The 22163-nt window shown below is 45.0% G+C and overlaps 2 protein-coding genes across 2 annotated transcripts; one reads left to right on the top strand and one right to left on the bottom strand.

The window, feature by feature from the left end:
- The first annotated feature begins 5564 nt into the window (after positions 1–5564).
- LOC133893384 (protein RETICULATA, chloroplastic-like) lies at positions 5565–9632 on the top strand. The gene is made up of 8 exons (XM_062334390.1): positions 5565–6382; positions 6477–6575; positions 6661–6881; positions 7578–7647; positions 7746–7825; positions 8198–8262; positions 8903–9120; positions 9273–9632. Exons 1-7 carry the CDS (start codon positions 5807–5809, stop codon positions 9094–9096), a joined length of 1305 nt encoding a protein of 434 aa, XP_062190374.1. The 5' UTR covers positions 5565–5806; the 3' UTR covers positions 9097–9120; positions 9273–9632.
- A 9853-nt stretch (positions 9633–19485) lies between these two features.
- Positions 19486–20457, bottom strand: LOC133891970 (uncharacterized). Its single transcript, XM_062332700.1, has one exon. It carries the CDS (start codon positions 20342–20344, stop codon positions 19721–19723), a length of 624 nt encoding a protein of 207 aa, XP_062188684.1. The 5' UTR covers positions 20345–20457; the 3' UTR covers positions 19486–19720.
- Between the last annotated feature and the right edge of the window lie 1706 nt (positions 20458–22163).

The following is a 22163-nucleotide window of genomic DNA, read 5'->3' as shown; positions in this document are numbered from 1 at the left end:
GAAGGTTCGAGAAAGTGACATACCTAAAACAACCTTTGTAACTCGGTATGGGCAATACGAGTTCATAGTAATGTGCTTTGGATTAACCAATGCTCTTGCTTACTTTATGAGTTTAATGAATAAGGTATTTATGGAAGAGCTAGATAAGTTTGTCGTAGTGTTCATTGACGACATACTCATCTACTCTCAGAGTGCTGAAGAGCACGAACAATACCTAAGAATAGTCTTGGAAAGATTAAGAGCCCATGAACTTTATGCCAAATTTAACAAGTGTGAATTTTGGCTAAAGAAAGTTGCCTCCCTTGGACACGTCATAACAGAAGAAAGAGTAGCAGTGGATCCTGCTAAAGTTAAAGTAGTCGCGGATTGGAAACCATCGACTAATGTAACATAGATCAGAAGTTTTCTTGGATTGGCAGAATATTACTGGAGGTTCATAGAAGGATTCTCAAAAATAGCAAAACCTATGACTGAACTGACCTAAAAGGAAAAACCCTTTCAATGGACCAAGGCTTGTGAGAAGAGCTTTCAAGAATTAAAGGATAGATTAATCATAGCCACAGTGCTAACCTTGCCAGATATTCACAAGGACTTCACGGTATTTTGTGATGCCTGTTGGCAAGGATTAGGATGTTTCCTAATGCAAGACGGTAAGGTAGTTGCCTACGCGTCCAGACAATTGAAAGGGTACGAGAAGAACTACCCAACCCATAATTTAGAACTAGCAACCGTAGTGCATGCCCTTAAGCTCTGGAGATACTATTTAACTGGAAATAAGTGTGAGATATTCACGGATAACAAGAGTTTGAAGTATATCTTCACCCAACCAGACTTAAATATGAGACAAAGAAGATGGTTAGAATTGATAAAGGACTATAATCTGGATATCCAATATCATGCGGGCAAGGCCAATGTCGTAATAGATGCATTTAGCAGGAAGACTCATTGCTACAACCTAAAAATTCAGAAACGGAGGCCAGAGCTCCTTGAGGAAAGTCAACGACTAAACCTCCAAATAGTTAATGAAGGTTATGTCAATACCTTGATGGTCCAACCTACCTTAGAATGCCAACTCCGAAAAGCTCAAGAAGAAGATGAAGAGCTATAGAAAATCAAGGTCCGAGAAGGCAAGGCACCTGGATTCCGAGTAGATGACCAAGGAACTTTATGGTACAAGGATAGGATCTGTGTTCCTAAGAAAGAACAGTTTAGGAAACTCGTTATGGACGAAGCCCATAACTCCTATTCGATCCACCCCGGGTCGACAAAGATGTTCCTAGACTTAAAAGAGAAATACTGGTGGTTAGGAATGAAGAAGGACATCGCTAAATTTGTCGCATGCTGTGACATATGCCAGAGAGTTAAGGTAGAACATCACAAAACAGCAGGATTGTTGCAACCACTTCCTATCCCAGTTTGGAAGTGGGATGAAATCGGGATGGACTTTGTTGTGGGATTACCCCGTACTCAGAGAGGACATGATTCCATATGGGTCATAGTAGGCCGTCTGACCAAGGTAGCTCATTTTATACCAGTAAGAATAACTTATAGAGGAGACAAGCTAGCATAGTTGTATGTTGACAATATCCTCAAACTTCATGGTGTCCCAAGTAGAATTGTATCAGACCGCAGTCCTCAATTCACCGCAAGATTCTGGAAAAGCCTACATGCCACCCTAGGAGCCAAGCTGGATTACAGCTCGGCCTATCACCCGCAGACTGATGGGCAGACAGAAAGAGTAAACCAAATCCTAAAAGACATGCTAAGAGCTTGTATGCTCACGTATGGGAAAGATTGGGAGAAAAGTTTATCTTATGTGGAGTTCTCTTATAACAACAGCTATCAGACGAGTTTGAAGATGTCACCCTTCGAGGCGTTATACGGGAGAAAGTGCAGAACCCCTCTTATGTGGTCTGAGGTCGGAGAACGCTGTCTCTACGGCCCAGCCTGATAAAGGAGGCTGAAGAGCATGTAGCTAGAGTTAGGAAAAGTTTGAGAGCAGCTCAAAGCAAACAAAAGAGTTATGCCGACACTAGGAGGAGGAATCTTGAGTTTGAGGTGGGAGATTAGGTATATCTGAAGGTATCACCGATAAGAGGCACATGAAGATTTCAGATTCGAGTTAAACTAGCACCCCGGTACATTGGACCTTGCAAGATACTAAATAGGATAGGTGCCGTGGCATACCGTCTCGCACTTCCAGAGGAAATGGCGGACATTCACAATATCTTCCATGTATCACAGTTGAAGAAGTGCTTAAGGATTCCTGAAGAACAAGTACCGTTATAAGTGATGGACCTTCAACCGAACCTACGGTGCCAAGAGTGGCCAATAAGAATATTAGATATAACAGAGCGACAAACCAGAAGATATGTGGTCAGATTCTGTCAAGTGCAGTGGAGCAACCACACTGAGGCTGAAGCTACCTGGGAGCGTGAAGATGATCTTAGGAAGGAGTTCCCCTACCTCTTCGAAGAAGAACTTCAAATCTCGAGGACGATATTTTCCTAAGTGGGGTAGGTTTGTCAGATCCCTGATTTTCCCCTTCTCCTCTCTCTTTCTCTCTCCTTCACCTCTCTCTTCCTTCTCTCCCTTCCCCTCCCCGTGACCCTGTCGCCTACCAGCGCCGCGTTGAGCCTGCCATCGCATCGCCGCACCAGTAGACCTCGCGCACCGCGCCTCCGCCTGGCCCCACATGCCCGCCCGACGCCAACCCTATTTAAGGGGATGAACAGTACACGGACTCCCCACCCCATCCTCACCTCCGCACTCTCCCTTTGAGCACCCCACCGCCGGTGAGCCTTTCCCCCTGGCTTTCTTCTCTCTCTCTCCTTCCCCTTCCCCTGTGGACGTACCTGGGTCCCCCGCTGTCGCCAGCCGCCGCTCTTTCGTCGCTGGCCGAAGCCGCTTCCCCGCCGCCAGCCAGCTCCACCCATTAGGAAGGAAGAATCAAAGACACCCTGATAAGAAGAGAACATTGAGATGTCAGCACACACATGAACATTGGCCTCTGTATCAATCCACCAATTAGTAGACTGAAATACTAAAAACATTGAAGGTAAATTTTCATACCCTGTAGCTCTGTTTCTAGCTTCACCAATGGTTACCACATTAGCAATCTTTGAGTTATGCTTTTGTGGAGCCTTTCTTCCCTTGCGGTCTGGACAATCCTTGGCGAAATGTCCAATCTCACCGCACACAAAGCAAGACAGTTTTGCTGTGTTCATCTTCTTCTTCTTCAAGGTGGTAGTTTTGTTTGGCTTATTATCTTTCCCTTTGTTCTTGTTATGGAAGGGCTTTTGCACCATATTGGCGCTAGTCTGTTTCTCGCCTCCTTTTAGACTCACATACTTAGCCCGAGTTTTCTCCTCAACATCAAGAGACGTGATCAAACTCTCAATAGTAATCTCTTATGCTTTAGAACAGTAGCAATGTTTCTCCACGAAGGAGGTAACTTGGCAACGATGTCTCCAGCCACAAACTTGTCGGGTACATTGATCTTGAGTAGTTCAAGTTCCTTCACGATGCACTGAACCTTATGAGCCTGCTCGATTACAGAGCGATTTTCAACCATCTTGTAGTCATGATACTGCTCCATAATATACAGTTTACTTCGTGCATCTGATACACCGAATTTAGCATTCAGTGTATCCCACAGCTCCTTCGCACTTTGTATGTGCATATACACATCACAAAGATGGTCAACAAGAACGCTAAGAATGCATCCTACGAAGAGTGTATTGGCATCCCTGAACGCCTTTTCCTGCTCAGCAGTAAGGGTTTCTTCCGGCTTGACATTAGCCACCCAGTAGACTTTTATAGCCATCAACCACAGAGTGACCTTGACTTGCCATCTCTTAAAGTGCACACGAAAAAACTTGTCTAGCGTCAGTGTATCGACAAAAACAGCCATTGATAAACCTAAGTGCCTACCATAAGATTTTTGGATTGATGGAATATAAGGCACTTTTAGGTTTAATTTAATCCATAAATAATTCATAAGCAGAAACTGATAAACTGATATGATCATATCATCAAAGCATAATCTAGACATGTGTATGAAATCACTACATATGACTAGATCTACTATACTCGAAATTAGGAACTGCAGGAAATAAAGTACGAGAAACATGATTTTTGCGTACTGGTCCTGCGTGGTGAAGGTTGCTGAATATGCTGGTTGCACCGTGTTGCTGGCACAATCGATCCTGCTGACGACATGCCGAAATTATTGACGATGACAGCGGGCAGCGCCTAAGCGACCAAGAAGATTAGCCGTGGTGAAGAACTTGAGCAGTCACGCGGAGCGCTTCCCAAAAACCTTATTCACCCTCTCCCGGTGCAAGATCTCAAGAGCGAGGGTTTCGGAGACCTGCTCTCCTGGTTGCCGGTGTACGCCGACGCCGGAATGGAGTAGACTACAGCGGCAGCACAATAGAAAGAGAAAGAGGTAAAACCCTAACTCTTATATAGTCTTACTAAATGAGAGTGTTTCCAATTTTAAGACTACTCTCAATTAGCAATCTATATTGTACGTGTTTTCAAAGAGGAGGTGATCCTCACATATATATACAGGAAAACCCCCCACCTTCACCTCCATTAGTAATATGGTACTAATAATGGGTGGGTCTCAATATGGGCCACATCCCCACCATATGAGCTTTTGAGATTTATTAGGAATTATTACATGGACCGACCCTAATAATTCTAACACATTTTGGGGTGCTGCTTCCCTTCTTCTTTCCTATAAAATGTTTATGCTTTACATACTTTTGGGCGTTGCATTGGTCATGTTTGTAGTCTTGCCACTTTGGCACGCGTTGTTGCTCCAATCCACTATAAAACCATGTAAAGTCCTTGACATAGTTTTGGGGTTAACAAACATGCGATAATTAGAACTATTTATCTAATACATATGGATATATGTAAGGTGACTTATGTGTTCCAAATTGTATGTCTCGCATACCAACCACGTGATCGAAAAAGTTCACCTATGTTCCGATCAAAATCCATCGTATATCACACACATGTTAAAATTAAGTCACTAGGTCATAAACTAACCGCTATCTAATTACTATGATAATGAACTCTCGTGGAGTCTCTGTGTACTCCTATAAGAATAAGGATGATAAACAAAGCTAACTATTAATATCATACACATAAGATATTTTAGTATTTTACCGACAAGCGAGAAAGTTAATGGTTTGTATGATTTTGACTTGTGCATTCCAACGTTAGGCCATCATTATCATCGGTAATCAAAAAATGCGCAAACTCTCTGGTCACCTTGACATTTGCAGTCAGCAGATCCAATAAACCGTTTCAAAGAAATAAAAGAATCGCGAAAAGAAAACCCCACTAGCGCAAATTGACCAAAATCAAACGAACCAAGAAAACCCCCACTTGCAGCTCTCGCCCACCACGTCTACGCCACGCGGGGCCCACCTGTCATCCGAACAACTCGCGAAGAAGCACACAACAAACCGAAACGTGGGCCCGCTTGCCAGTGTCACGAACGCCGCCCCCTCAGTCCTCACGGCCGCCGGCCGCTACAAAAGCCAGGCTCCCCAACTACCACCACTCCGCGCACGCACGCTTCTTCTTGCCGCCGCGCCGCCACCGCACCAATCCCCACCACCAACTCCTCCCCCCTCCAATCGCTATTTCCCATCCCGAATCCAATCCATTCGCCCCGAACTCTATTTGACCCTCTATTTGACCCGCCGCTTCCTCTCTCGCCGCGCAGATTTTTTTCCGCGATTTTTGAGACGTTCCAATCTGCCCATTTCTCTGCGCGACGGCGAGCATGAGCATGGCGTTCTCGTGCGCGGGCGCGCGCCTCCATGGCCGAGTCGGCGGGGCCAAATGCCGCCCCGCTGCCGCCGCTCTGGTCGGGCGGCGGGGCAGCTGCTTCCGCCCGTGCGCGCGGAGGTGGAACCTCGCCAGGGAAGTCCGCGCCGAGCTGCCGCCGCCGCCGCGGGCGAGCGCAGATGGCGGTGCGTCTTCCGTCTCCTCTGGCGCAGCCGTATCCGTCCCGGAGGCGGGGAATGCTACTGAACAAGTGGGCGCGGTTGCTCAGCCGGCTGTGCTTCCGGAGAGGCACGGCGATGCGGCTGGCCCTGATGTTGATGATGGGTCTGACGGGAATGGGAAATTCCCTCCCGGTGGCGGCGGCGGGGACGGGGAGAATGGCGGCGGCGGCGGCGGGGGTGGCGGAGATGAGGGGGAGGATGAGTTCGGTCCCATCCTGAGCTTCGAGCAGGTGGTGCAGGAGGCGGAGAAGCGCGGGGTTAGCCTGCGCAGCTTGCCCGCGGACATGGTCGAGGCGGCCAAGAGCGTTGGGATTCAGAAGCTGCTGGTGCTGAGATACCTGGACATGCAGGTCTTCTTGCTGTTGCTGTGTCTTTGGTTCTTCATTGGTTAATTTGATTTGGATGTGGCTGACTTGAACTTACTTCCTTCTGTGGATGTGGAAGGCGTCGGCTTGGCCTCTTGGTCCCGCCATTAGGTCCTGCTCGCTTCTCCGGAACAGGATGCTGGTTGATCCTGCATTCCTCTTCAAAATTGGGACTGAGGTAGGTTCAATCATTTATTTGCATTGACACTGATGATTGTTTACCAGTTGGGTTTTGATTGTTTGTTTTATGGATTGCACTGCAGATAGTTATTGATACATGTTGTGCGACATTTGCGGAGGTTCAGAAGAGAGGGGAGGAGTTTTGGTCAGAGTTCGAGTTGTATGCAGCAGATATGCTAGTAGGTGTAGTTGTCAATGTTGCTTTAGTCGGTATGTTAGCACCGTATGCTCGATTCGGTGGCAGATCTGCATCAGAAGGTCTTCTTGGGCGTGTCAGGCATGCTTATGATGCTCTCCCAAGCAGGTTAGTTGTGATGAACAACAATTCTTGATGGTTATATTCAATACATGGCCACTATGTAGTTTTTACTTGTCCCCTAAAAAAGTTTACTCATCAAAGAAGAATGGGCAACTCTGGAAATAGATGGGTGTTTGAAATGGGCTTTGTAGAATAAAATATAGGAGTACCAAATAGTGCTGTCGTGTTCTTTTTTAAAGACCTATAGTTGTTTGCCTTCATAGTTCATATCGTACTGTCTCACTATGTTATTGAATGGTCTGTAGTATCTCACGGTGTTATCCTATATGCTACTCGTGTCAAAATGAGATCCCCAAAACTGATCTAATTAGAATAAACCATGAAGTGATAAATCCGTGAGCTGCTATTTCAATAACGCTTTCACCAGTATCATAATTGCAAGTTAAATAAGGTTTTCCTGGAATTTGGCAAGGAGAAATATTTATAATATGGAAAAATATGAAAGCTACTGGTGTATCTGTTGCTCCTACATTAGCACTGTTGAAAATACAGTTATTTACCTGGTATACCTCCTTAACTGAAGTCCTAGCATCCTTTAGTCTTGTTTTTTTTATCTATTACTATTTTTTTGCTTGTATTTCTACCACCATCATATGCAATGGACAATGCTTTTCTTTCTACTGGTTTTACTATTGCATTCAACCATTCATCCTGAGTATTACGGAAACTTGAAATATGCAGTGTTTTTGAAGCCGAAAGGCCAGGATACAGGTTTTCTGTTCAACAACGGATAGGAACATACTTTTTTAAGGTAACTTTTATGTTCAGTGCAATACTTGTTTTCACCAACAAATTTTTACCAACTTTCATTCTCTCTTCTAATACTCAAAATATCTGTTTTGATAACAGGGGATCTTATATGGTTCAGTTGGATTCTTCTGTGGTCTTGTGGGACAAGGGATTGCTAACTTGATAATGACCGCCAAAAGGTATTTCAGTTCTCCTTGACTTACAATTTCTTTCCATCAATTTTTTATCAAGTTCTTGTCTTTTCTGGCTCATTTTGTTGTTCTTTTTAATGTACATGCATTGGTAAGAATCTCTTGACTACCGACCTTCATGACTATTTTTCTTTTCAGTTGGTTATCATTATGATATTTGAGGATGTAAAAGTTAAACTGATTTTTTAAAGATATCTAAGTTCTGCAATGTACATCTATTGAAAATCACAGTTTAGTATCCTTAGAAGAATCTAAGATGTGTAGTTCCATTAGCAAATTTGTGCAACCTGTCCTCGTTTTTCTTTTTCTGCTCTTTATGCATCTCAGACTTAATTATATCCTTTCAACCGTGTATTGCAGGAGTGTTAAAAAGTCAGAAGATGATGTACCTGTTCCACCTCTTCTGAAAACTTCTGCTTTGTGGGGTAAGTATAACCAGATAATTTTCCGTTTGCAATTATCTTTTATATTTAGTACAAGTTCATATCTTTGGATTAATGTTTCTTACCATTTACACTTTTCTTTTTCCGGATTTCACACCTCTTTTACTATATTGTAATTGGATCCTTTTTATTAATTTTGTATCTCATGATTATGTTATAATTTGTTAAACTTTGTTGTATTTATTTGTATGGTGTTGTTTTTAATGCTTATAGTATATCAAGAATAGTGAAGCTGTAATTAAAGTACAACTTGAGCCATCTTCAGTAGTTGGCCTAAACGCCTTTCTAATCAAAGCCACAATAGTATGGAAGCAACAATTGAGCTTTAGCCAGTCTCTGTAGAAGCTAATGTCATTGTCTCACTATTGAGACTAAAATGCATCTGCTGTAAATTGCCGATCTTGCCAATCATCACCTGAGTACAAGTTTCTGGTGTTTAACCTAGATTCTGCTGTTCTGTTTAGCTTTGCTATTGCTAATGAAGTTATTCCCATGTATTTACATGTTATAGAATATTGCTAAAAAATGTGCGATGCAAACAATTCTGTGGCTATTCTATATATTGTATACCAGATTTCCTCTAAGAAAGCTCTGTAAACAAAAATCTTCCTGATATTTTCAGGTGCATTCCTTGCTGTTTCTTCCAACACACGCTATCAGATTATTAATGGACTAGAGAGATTGGTTGAGGCTTCACCTGTTGCCAAGCGTGTCCCAGCTGCTTCTTTGGCATTCACTGTTGGCGTGCGCTTTGCCAATAACGTGTATGGAGGAATGCAGTTCGTTGACTGGGCGAGATCGAGTGGATGCCAATGAGGTGCAAGTTATCATATTTTCTTGGTGAGATACCTTTCTTTTCTTCTGATATATATGCAAGCCATTTCCATAAATGTAGCCATCCGCTCTCATGATGTAGCCAATAGAATTGTAGCTGTATGTTTTGTATTTAATGACCAAATTTACGCTGATAGCACATATACTTGTTATTGCAGTCACCACTCACAGTGATGAGTTTACGTCGTCTGCTGTTTGCTGCACCACCCAAATTCGTCGAATTTTCGTCATCTCAATTTAAAGAATGAAGACATGATGTCAATAATTGCTTTGGGACAGGAAACCTCAAAAATAAATGTGAGGTTCCTCACAGAGCTGCTGAGATTTGAGTGAAGTCTTGATATGTTCTGTTTACACCGATCATGTTGAGATTGTGAAGAATCAGCATTATAAGTGTTTGTGCATGTAAGATCAAGAAGTGATTGAATTGTTCTTTCTTCGCGAGCCCTAGCTTCCTGTAGAAGATATCGCCATCTTGCCTTGAATAGTTGAATCTGTCAACTATATTGGATTGAAAATGGCTTCATCGTCACTCTTCTATTTATCCAAGGCCCTATATGGATAGCAGGAATTGGCAGGAAACTTAAATTCTATAGAAATCTAGTTAAGTTTATTTACTCGGTTTCTGTGTCTCTTGAAGCAATTAACACCTACTAATACACCAAATAGAACCTTTTTTTCACAATTTCTCATTATTCGACATCAAGTTCACAATTTCTCATTATTGGACATCAAGTACACGCACGATGTATGTGCCAGTGTGTGATCACCTACTATCAGCCATCACCCTCTAGGTGCCTATTGATGGTCAATGGTTTTTGAATTCCAAGAAATTCAAAGTGTTTGAAAAAGCTATTTAGAATTCACTCATAATTTTTAATTAGCCTCATATACATTTCCCGCTTTCATCGTTGCAAACAGCTTAATTTTAAAATTGGTAATTTGACAGCACAGTTCTATTGAAAAATTGGCTATCTGACAGTGCTAATGTTCATGTTACTGATCCATGCATAAATGTGACGATAGCTAACCGCTATTTTAAGCCATGGCGTATAGACATTGAAGTCACGATAAACTACTCTCTTAAAATAAATAAAAGTTAATTTAAAGCAAGACAAACAGCTTCCATGTGCATCATTTAAGGTTTTGTCAATGCTGTGGTCGGTTCTAGCAACAGTCAACTCAAATTTGCTTAAGGTAAAACCTAAAGCTAAGATAGTTTATTTCGTAACTAGAGGGGGGAAAAAAGAAAGAACACCTAAAATAACAACTTTGTCGATCCATTACTTAATGGAGCTTATTTAACACTTATGAATCATGCACTCGCTTCTCGTTATTTTTCTTACGAAAATGCGGATCACGCACTTGCTTCTAACTTGGAGTTATCACAAGGTAAACAATCAACACGCACGTGAGATATGCACATCTTACGGAAATGTGGATCACACATCTTGCGTAAAGTTTATGATAAAATTCCTTTTCTTTCCACGGAAATTAGCTTTTGAGGTCAACATTTACGAAAACACTAGTGACATATTGGTTATCCAATGTTTATCATGGTTCTGAAAATGTGTAATTCGGCAAAAAGAACTAAAATAAAGGGGCGTGAGAACCTGTGAACCTTGGAGTTCAGGGCAAGTGATTTTACAATTTGAGTTTCACCCTGTTTGATCTGCATAAATATTTGTGTTCAGTAAAGGTTCTATCGGAGATTGCCGTTTTGATTAGGTTCTAGTGTCCAACTGGCTATAGTTTCTGCAACAAAATTTGACATTGTTTATTTATGCGTTTATCTTTTATCGCCATTCGAAGCTCAGACTAACTATTGTTTCTGCACTAAAATTGAAAAAAATATTAGTTTTGCTATTATACTTTTGAATTATAATGTTTAAAAAATATATTTATACAGACGTAAAACACCAAAATGATTCCTATAAAAAATAAAAATGATGGGCCACCGTGGCCCAGCTCTCAGGCACAGCAGCGGACAGCAATTGTCCCTCCCTTCCCGGATCCCTCCCTGCGAATCACTTCCCTACAGCCATGTCGCCGATGGGCTTGACGTCGATGGCTCCCAGATCCCTGTTAGGAGGCCTGATCAACTCTCTGAAACTGGCGCGGTGAAGGGAATTTTTTCAATATTTTTTTTTCCAATTTTTTCAAATTACATACTTATTTTAAAATAATAAAGTCTACCCTACCTTCACCCGGGCGAGAGCAAGATCTCATCCCGTTAAACAGGTGACACTTTATGGGTCTCGGCTGGCGGCGTATTTAATAATCGGAGAGAGGCTGAGCGGGCGAGATCTTGTTCTCGCCCGCTTAACGAGCGATACCTTCATTCAGTTTAATACAACTGCAGAACTATATGTATAATTAGTTTTTTAATAGAATTTGTATTCGGTAAATTGAAAAATATTTCACATTAATTTTCTCAAATTTGTTTTATTTAGTTGGTTTATAAGTGTGTGGATTTTTTTACAAAATCTAATTTATTGAACAATAGTAGTTATGAAGCACGAATATCATATAACCCGGTACGAAATTTACATATGCTGATAAATATTATATAGGACATGAGGTTTTTCATCGTTGCACGAATGGACCAAACCGTAAAGAGATGACAATAAACGTTGGCATGTACAGTATGTCTAAAGACTAACCTAATAGCGTACCGCTGCTTAACCTAACATGCCTTAGAGAATGGAAATAGGTCGGGGTAGAATAGACGCTCTCTACTGAGCGCACCTAGGATATTTGCTCTTTCTTAGGGCATCGCCCCCTCCCCCGCCTTAGCGCGATGGGCCTTCCCACACTTCCTTTTCCTCTCTGCTTTGCGTGCTTGAGCTGCGGCGTACTCCTCCACGACGTTCCTGATGCGCTCCTCCTCCTGCCGCTTCATCCATAGTTCCTTCTGATGTCGTTCGTACTCGCAGCATTGGTAAGCTTCCCTCCTCCACCGTATCTCCATGTCCACCCACTGCTTCTGGTCCTCATTTTGCTTCGTGTCGAGCTATTGCATGAAGTCACAGATAGGTGGAGGAGACTAGACAAAAGAAACAAGAGGGGAGATTGGTAAGAGAGTGCATGAAATCGTCTGGAAAGTGCCATATGAGTGATTTATGTCGCTATATCGGTGGGTACTCATACAGTCTATATCGAGGCTTGTCGTACTAGTAGTTGACATACATGAAGAAGCGTAGGCCATATGTGTAGGATATGTCCTGGAATTCGTGAAGCCTATAAAGCGTCGCCACAGAAGCATATCAGTGGTTCGACCCCCTGAGAGATGAAAATCCCCTAATATTTCTTAGGTGGGTTTGGTGGAGCTGAGGAAGACATTGCAGTTGAGATAGCTAAGGAAGGAGTAGTCTATCTATGGATGAGGGTGGGATTATTTATAATTGATGGGGGTGGGCATGGACTGAGTGCATGGGCTCGGCTAGGGGTTGGAGCATAGGATTCCCTATGAAAGTTAAAAAAGTTGTGGTATTGATACTTGACAGAGATTCTCTGCGGAAGCTGTTGCTTGATGTGGTTATTTCATTCTACAAAAGTTTAGCAAGTAGTTATTATTGCCTCTGCATGTAAGACAGAGAATCTAATGAAATCATTGGGCTTAGAAAAAAATGTATAGGTAGAATGATAAATCCCGGCCATTTTATTGAAGAAAGTAAAGTATATCACATATAAGGGTCATCGTAAGCATTATTGCCTGTCTGTGGCTACAGTACGCAAGGCAATATGCACCAACTCATACCCTACTCATACACAATCTTCGACAAGATACAATGACTTGTGGTACTCCATAGCTAAACAAAGCATGGCTTATGGAAAGACAGATTGCTGGGTGCAAGAAAGTATCTACTGGGTTTGTGGAAAAGATGGAGGTTTCTCATCTAGATATTCCCAGCGGATCTCTTGGAAGTTGATTCCATGGAGGTAGAGCTTGCTGTATAGGTACCCTTGTGCTAGTTTGTGTCATAGACCCCGGTACAGCCGGAAGGCCACACACGCATTGTGGAGGAGCCTGCATATTGCCGCGTGTAGTGAGGTACTTATCCCACCACTCTTCATTGAGTTCCTGTAGCCTCATCTTTGGCCGTTTAACATCCGTGCGCCTCATTGCCGCAGCCTCATCGTAGTCGTACTTGATGTTCACGTACTCTTCTTCTTTCGTGTACCATTCGTATGTGCACCTGGGCTTGTCATACTGTTGGAGGGAAGCAGATGAATTAGATAAAATTTGTAGCACGATAGGATGTCATGCACACTTACCCTACAGTGGAACCAAGCAACTGTAGTAAGCGGGAATAGTTCCAGACTTGCTATTTTACCGCAGTCGCACCGTGGCATGCGTGCGTTGTGCGCTTCTATGTCCAACTCCAACTTCCTCTTCTCCTGATCTGGATCTTCATTTCTCCTTCGTTCTTCGTCCTCATGCTTGCATCTATCATGGATGTCACGCCATAACTCGTAAGAGCCCATCTTGCCCTTACCCTTGGCACACATGAAGAAGTGTCTGCTAAAGGTGTAGGAGATGTTACTACTTACAATGTCATTACATGTTCAGATTGACGTAACCTGACGGTATCACCTTTTAAGAGCGATGTGTCCAAACGTTGCCGACTACTCAGAGTCGCTATAGGAAGACATCCAATGCATGCACTATCTCCAAATTACATACATACACTTGGTCCATACACTATCAGGACATGTTGTAGATAAACAAAACTCAATCGATTCTCAACTCACACATCTTCTGACCTCGAATTGAATCTAGACAATGACATTTCCTCATCCTCTCGATGGCCCCATCGATCCACCACCTCCACACCCTCATTTAGACGTCCATGGTAGAGATTTCTACGGAAATCACAATGATGTTCCTTGCTCGTTTTGGCCACCATGTCGATATAGAGATGATGTTGTAGTCTAGGTTTATGAGCATTTTGATGACGCAGGCCGTCGCTTCTTCCGTTGTCCATATTTCAGAGTACAAACAAATAGTACCTACTTTGTTTCCTATTTTCTCAAAACTATTTACTTATCTCATCTATCACTTTTTTTAGACGGACGATTGTGGGTTCCAGTATTGGATTGACCCGCTGATAAAACCACACATTCAAGAATATATCCGTCACCTGCACGTCATTATCGAGGAACTAAAGGAACAATTGCGCCAAGAGTGATGCAACAACATCAGAAGGTGCTATATCCCATCTTGCATGGCAGGTCAGAGGAACAACTAGGAGTAATAAGGATGTGTTCTAGCAGTCGGCCAAGGATTTGATTTCATATTTGACATGTACTATGTTACCATTCTCTAAATATATGAATCCCAATATGTACCCAGGAGTAACCAAGAGCTTGCTCCCCCACCACCACCACTATTGATGCTCTATGGTGACGTGTTACCTCGGTATTTTGTTATATTTTCTTGTACTGTGTTGTTTGTAATTGAATAAATTGTACCTCGTCATGTAACATTTTATTATATTTGCAAGTGTTATAGTAGTAGGGTTTTTTTTTATGCGAAGGCTTTTTATTTTGAAAGTTGCAAGTGAACGATTTAAAAGGGGATATGACCGCACGATGATCTTCCTTGGTATCGATCGAGAACACAACTAATAAAAATATGGCTGATAATAAAGATACCACATTAACATCCAACATGATATGATAGACACATAATATAAATACTAGTACGGAGTACATTAAAACAGTAACACATAGTACTACTATATAACACTCTAAAACTAACAATGACATAGAATCCTACAGGTTACGTCCCCTCTTAGGGACGATGCCCCTGGTCACATCTGTACTAGGGACCCTGCACCTCATCGCTTGCACGTGGTGACCTGAGTACGTCAGAAGGTCCGGTAGAAGGACCGGCCGCTCAGGTCGACCAGCAGGCGGTGGAGTGGCGTAGTCGTCCTGGGAGGGCTGAGTCCTCGGGAGTAGCACACCAGGTAGCTGCGACGCACCGAGCTTGTCGCTCTGTCCGATGATGAAGTCGTAAGCAGGGACCTGACTAACGTCCCTGCTAAGCAGCTCCATGTAGCTACCCTGCGCCTTTACTTCCCGGAGATCGTCGAACTCTGCACATGGAACAACGAAGAAATCAAGTTACCATCGGTAAACCGTGACATACGTAACAATATGGCATGCATGAAGCAAGTGTCCTACCTGCACTGGGAACACGTGAGCACGAAGGACTTGCGTTCGCAAAGGAAGGGTTCATCGCACCGCTGAAGGTGTGGAAGTGGCCAGCGGAACCATAGCAAGGGTCACTGACGCTGAAGAACCAAAGCTGAGGCAACATGCCACTGTAGTGGGGGTGACCAGCAGCAGTGAAAGACTGCGTCGCCATCGTAGGGGCTGAAGAGGAAGACGGTGTTGAAGACGTCCTCGACGGCTCGGCGGTGAAGGGTGGAACTACCGGTCGGTGCGGCAATGCAGTGAAGGTGGCAGACGGTCGTGCTGGCATCTATGCCAACGCTTGTGGTCTCATCGCAACATCCAAGGATGAACTACAGCTCAATGATCTTAAGGCCTTTGCCATGTTCCGAATAATTTAGCCAAACGATGCGCTCATATCGGCCTTGGGGACCTCACCCCCATTGTTGAGCCACAGTCTCGACGCATGTGCCTCGGTATCAATCTGGAATAGTATGTCCCTCTGCAAAGATAAACTTCATCTTACTTCACAATTTTTAAGCTAACAATTGAGGTAAATGATGAATCACATAGGGTTATTTATACCTCAAGAGAACGAGCCTGGTCCCTGTGTGTAGGGTATGTGTCGCGCACATCCACCACGTGATGTGGAAACTCGGCTGGTGTGTACGTCACCTGGACCCGTGTCCGATGAATGAACCATGAGAGGTACTCCACGTACGCCTCCTTCGAGTGTGTCCGTTCCTCATCCACAACGTGCTTGACAGTTGCGTCCCATTCTTCAATCCATCTTTGCACACACGACGCAAACGCGCTAGTGGAATGAGCCCCCCTTAGCGTCAACATGTAGAAACATAAGTCCGTGAATACAAGGTGTACACGTGGATTGTATGAAAATATAATTACATTGTTACGCACATGAATGTTGACCTTTCATCACCCAGTTATAAACCTCTACTAAATTTATAGTCATAATGTCGTATCTAGCCCCGTTTGTGTCGTAGAGAAGAGCCCACTTCTCCTTGGGCTCATTCTCAATCCACTCGCTAAATGAACTGGTAGATGATTCGCTCCTCCGCGTGATGCCAGCTTCATTGTCATTTGGCAGGGACTCGAGAGGTATTGGCACGTCCTCCACTCCTGTCACGGGCCTCCCTGCACGCTCCTGTATTCGCTTCTTTGTTAGCTTATCCAGTATCTTCCAAAGAGCATCAAACTTCTGCTGCTGGTTCTGACTATATAGCCTCTTAAACATGTTCATGAGGTTCTTGTTTTTGAATTGGCAGAAGAAGTTTGCACCCAAATGTCTCATGCACCACCTACTCTGAAGGTCTGGCCACACGTGTCCAATCAAGCTATCGTCCGTTCTATTTTGCAGATCCAGAATTGCCTTGAGTATCCCAAAATGTCGGTCATGTATAATGCACATGTTTAGTCGAGCACCAACAATTATCATCCTCACACAATATAGAAACCAATACCAACTATTGATTTTCTCACTCTCCAAAAATGCAAAGGCCAACGGTAGAACTTGATTGTTCTCGTCAACCCCAATAGTAGTCATGATCTGTCTCATGAACTTGCTGGTAAGGAAAGTGCCGTCGATTCACAGGATAGGTTGACAATGCTTGAAAGCTTTGATACATACCCCTATTGCGAAGAAACATCGCTTCAAGACGTACTTTCCAGGTTTCGACAGCAATGGGTACTTATCAATGTCGTAATACGTCCCCGGGTTCCTTCGAGCAATAGTCTGCAGCAAATGTGGCAGATTCTCATATGATGCTTCACAGGTCTCGAACCTCATCTCAATTGCCTTCCTCTTCGCCCTCCGTGCCTTGTTGTAGTTGATAGTGTACTTGTACTCCTCCTCAATTTGCCTGATTATGGACCCTAGTTCGTAGTTGAGATTGTCCATAATCTGGACGTACATCACATTAGCGACAAAGCCTGAGGTGATGTTCCTGTGGCTACGCTCAAGTTCGTCCATCATGTAAGTGTGTTCAACCACAATCAACACCTCCTAATATTCAATCCACTTCCCCTTAAAGCCATGCACCCACTGTGCGCAACCCTCATTCGCGCACTTCACATCATATTCTTTCTTGCTTGACTTGACAACATAAAACTGACGTCGAAGCAAGATCGTCCATTGAGTCACAACATCCTTCATGGTCTGACTGGTAGGATACCTAGCACCTTGGGTCACCTCATTCTACGTATACTCTTAGGCCACTTGATTTCCCCTCATTCACAAGGTTGTTGAAATTTGGATTGTTCCAATCCGCGGGAACTGAAACATCGTCCTCATCATCCGAGCTGTCATACTCATATACGGACCTCGGGGTCTATTTTGAAACCCTGCGTCAACTAGGCATACAAGTGTCTGACACTTTTCTGCATTGGTCTGGATATACCCTTGTCTATTGACTTAAATACGGACAGTACTACCCCTTCCGACCATATAAGATTTCACTGTCCCCGAAAAAGAGAGAGAGAGATTAGGGTTAATTGCTCAAGACTTGATCTCATCAAGAGTGGGAGGATGATGGGTGGCTTCCAAGCCTTGTATCCATGATTCTTGCTAGATCTTAATTCAATTCCTCAGTTGTTTAGCAAATTCGTGGTGCTTTTGTCTCCCTCCTAGTCTCTTGTTCTTGAAGTTTTGGTGGATTTATCATTCTCCGCTTTTGGCTGTGATTTCGGGTGAACTTGTTGGGACAAAAGGTTTCTAGGACGTGTTGAGAACATCTAGGGTGATTTCAAATCAATTTCCTTAGACGAGCACCTTGAATTTTGTTTTCCCCAAAAATTCCCCTTTTGTGTTCTTAACCAAATCTACAAAATCGAGGGTGAAATCTTGATCTTTTTGAAGAGATCTTTTGGGCAAAGATTCATCATGTATGTGCAAAGCTATGGCTAAAATGTCGTTAGATTTGGACTACGTTTGATTGGATTTGAAGTTTGGATTTTGGGTTTTTGAGCTGCAATTTTCTTCTAGAAATTTGTATGCATCGGAACTTCTGATCTCCTAATCGGAACTTTCGGTGAACACTTTTTTCCAGTGTTGTTCTTTCGATTTTGGAAATTTGAACTCATCGGAACTTCCAATCTGAAAATCGGAATTTCCTATTAATTAAGTATTTCTATCCCGATGTTCCGATTGATCAGAACTTCCAGTGTTGAAATCGAAACTTTCGATTAAATCAGTGGCTCTTTCCCAAGGCTTCGAGTTTCATGATTTTCGGATATTCTGATTGATCGAAACTTCCAATGTTGAAATCGGAACCTCCAATTGAATCAGTGGCTCTCTTTCGAGGCTTCAAGTTTCGTGATTTTTGGATATTCCAATCGATCGGAACTTCTGGTTCTAACATCGAAACTTCCTAGGACCAGTGTCGGAACTTCCGATAAACAGTATTTTCAACACTGAATTCGTTTTACACATCGAAACTTTCGGTGTTCACTGTGAGCGTAGTTTTGTGGTGTTTCTGCTGTGCTTTGTGTTGCGTTTTGTTGTGATTCATGCTTGAGATGTGTTGGGTGTGAATTGGACATAGCCCTGGTTCTTATTGAAGAATTTTAAGGACTCCTAATCATCCCCCTCTACTCGCTGTCCTTCAACATGGAGCTGTAAGCATACTTCAAGCAATAAATGCAGCAGCTCTTAGTCGAGACTAAGATAGTGATGCCCTAAAATGCGCTTACTGTTCAGCAGAATGTAATTTTGTACACCTTTGTAACTTCTAAATTGACCTTAACTGGTGGTTTTGTTATTTTCAATCATTACCTGGAGCATTCCACTTGCCATTTCTGAGGTCATCAGTAAATTCAGATTCAAGTGCGCGTGCAGGTGAGGCCCTGCCTCATGCCTTGCTACTCTTTGCGGCATTTTTTGATGCTTGATTTCACATTGTGATGTTGGAGCCCTGGAGATCCTCATGGAGCAGGTGCGCAAATAATGATCCTCTGTTCTGCCCTGCCCAAGTATGAACCTTGTACATTGCGGAGAAGCTTGCTTGGCCATTCATGTGATGAGAAGTTTGTTTGGGTTAGAGTCTGCCTGACTTTTCATGTCATTCTGCGGAACGACCCCTTGAACTGATGAATCTGTGAATTCAAACAAAGCAGGGCGTTGCTGTGTCAACTTTTATTCTCTTGGTCAGTTGTACTACATCGCAACTTGCAGACGAAATTGCAACAGATTCACTTGCTCAAAACAAACACACAACTGACACCAAGAACGCAAGCACAGACATGAAATTTACACACGAGTCAGCTGCATTTGTTTCTCTCTCAGTCTCTCATCGCAGACCACACGCAAGATCGAATGATGCCGTGGACAAAACGCGATTGAATACCCAGATTTTACTCCAGCTACTGGTGGTTTGGTGTTTCTTGATCCAATTGAGGCATTGGGCTGCTAGCGGGTGAAGGCGTAGAAGACGATGCCGATGTAGATGAGCATGGCGGCGGGGACCAGCGTGACGAGCGGCACGACGGCGGCCCAGGCGGCGGACCCGCCGGCGCCGCACCCGAGCCGGCCGAGCTTCACCTGCACCACGTTCACGAGGGCCATCATCAGGAACCCGCACCCGCCGACGGACCCCACGGCCGATGTCAGGATCCCGACGCGGAGAGCGGCGCGGTTGATCCGAGCCGTCCGGCCGACGACGGCAGCGCCCGCGGCGGCGGACGAGCCCTGGCCGCCGCCGCGGCGGTAGAGCGGGTAGGTGCGGACGATCTGCTTGAGGCAGAGCGCGATGAGGCTGGAGAAGAGGAAGCAGGCGAAGGCGAGGACGTGGAAGGAGACGAGGTCGGACTCGACGCGGTCTCCGGCCGCGCAAGGGTTGCCCGTGTTGTCGGCGCCGTTGGCGAGTCCGGGCCCGTCGGAGGAAGGGCGCCAGGCCAGGCCCAGGAAGGCAGCGAGGGTGAAGAGTGAGTTCACGTTCACGATGCCGTCCAGCGCCGTTACCTGGATGCTCGTGCCCCCACCGCCGCTCCCGCCGGCGCTGCCTCCGCCGCCGGTCGCGACGTCGCCGTCCATGGGTTCTTGGCTATTGGAGGTGGGTGGGGAAGCGCTGGAATCCAATTGAGTGATGAGGGTCGTCGCCGGGTCGGTGAGCACGTGTACGCATATGAGCTGGGATGGGAACAAAGGAGAAAGTGCGTGAAGGCTTTACTATTCGTGCATACTAGCAGGTCCTATCTCTTCACGTTTTCCGCTTTTTGGGCGACAGAACCTTTTTAAGATAATGCAAGCTTTGTTGATTCTTAATGTTTTATTAAGATCGTACAACCGGTCTATGCAATACATACAATTTACGATGACTAAGTATAAAACTACTATATCTAAATATATCAAGGTTTTTTTTTATTCTCGAGGCATATTTTATCTTCGAAAACTACCTGTAGATACCAAAATATCTCGTAAACAGAGAACTTTATCTCTAAGAACGGGACATAATGACTATAGAGGTCGTATGATGACCCCTTATATATACGGAGCCAAGGGGCCTTACAGTGGACAAGTAATTAGAAGACATAACACGTTTGTCGGTGTATCAGGAACCACGGGTCCCTAAGTCCCGAGACCGGGCCGGCCGTCCGCCACGCGTCACCATCCCGCGAGGTCCGCCCTGCAAGATAAGAAGAAGCTAAGTCCCGGTAGAAGGTGCTCGGGGCCGCCGCCTCTGGTTCCCGAGCACCCCAGTTCCCCGATGATCTGCAGAGTCCAAGTACAGGGAAGGAAGTGCTCGGAAGGGTCCTCGCATACCCCCGAGTACTGTAGTCCCCCGATGATCCAAACGGCCAAGTGCTCGGGAGAGAGTGCTCGGGGTTGCACGTGGCAGCCCCCGAGGACTCAGTTCCCCGAAGGTCTCCCCCAAGTGCTCGTGAGAGAGTGCTCGGGGTTGCACGTGGCAGCCCCCGAGGACTCGGTTCCCCGAAGGTCTCACCCAAGTGCTCGGGAGAGAGTGCTCGGGGCTTGCACGTGGCAACCCCCGAGGACTCAGTTCCCTGAAGGTCTCCCCCAAGTGCTCGGGAGAGAGTGCTCGGGCTTGCACGTGGCAGCCCCCGAGGACTCGGTTCCCCAAAGGTCTCACCCAAGTGCTCGGGAGAGAGTGCTCGGGGCTGCACGTGGCAGCCCCCGAGGACTCGGTTCCCCGAAGGTCTCACCGGAGTGCTCGGGAGAGAGTGCTCGGGGCTGCACGTGGCAGCCCCCGAGGACTCGGTTCCCCGAAGGTTCGCGCAAGATCGTTCGACGACCCGAAGGGTCCCATCGTTGGGGTGTCCGCCAGTCAAAGGCCCGAATGCCGCATTTAATAGGCACGCGCGGCCTGACATCCTGACATTCTCAACTGCCCACGCCCTAGTGTCAGACCCTGCCATGCTCTGGTAGGGGGAGGCGTGGGTCCATTAAATGCACGGGTCCCGTCCCGTTTCACCTGGGTGCCTCGGGATAACGTTGCCAAAATCGAAGCGCTCCGCCTGCCACCCTGCCCTGGCAGAAGAACAAGACAGGGTGGGCGCACCGGGTACCTCTGCGGCTGCCCGGTGGGCCCCCTTAATGGCGCCAGAGGACATCCACAGTGGCGGGTGGTCGGATGCACGCTGCAATTTTCCACCGCCCCTGTCACTTCGCCAAGACGGAATGATGACGCCATTCTCCGTGGCGCCTTGGCACTCGCGCCCCCTCTTTCCCATTCAGGATAAGTCGAGGTCGGCGCGCCTATAAAAGGAAAGGATGGAGAATACATAAAGACATTCCGCCTCAGATCCCAAAGCTCTCAAGAGACGACCCGGAGGCACCCAAAGCCCAGATCAAAAGACGAAGAACATCACAAACAAGCTCAAGCCAAGCTAGA

Source organism: Phragmites australis, chromosome 15 (assembly GCF_958298935.1).
Source record: "Phragmites australis chromosome 15, lpPhrAust1.1, whole genome shotgun sequence".
Classification (NCBI taxonomy): domain Eukaryota; kingdom Viridiplantae; phylum Streptophyta; class Magnoliopsida; order Poales; family Poaceae; genus Phragmites; species Phragmites australis.
Note: the sequence above shows the minus strand (reverse complement) of the source record. Positions and strands in the feature narration are given on the sequence as shown.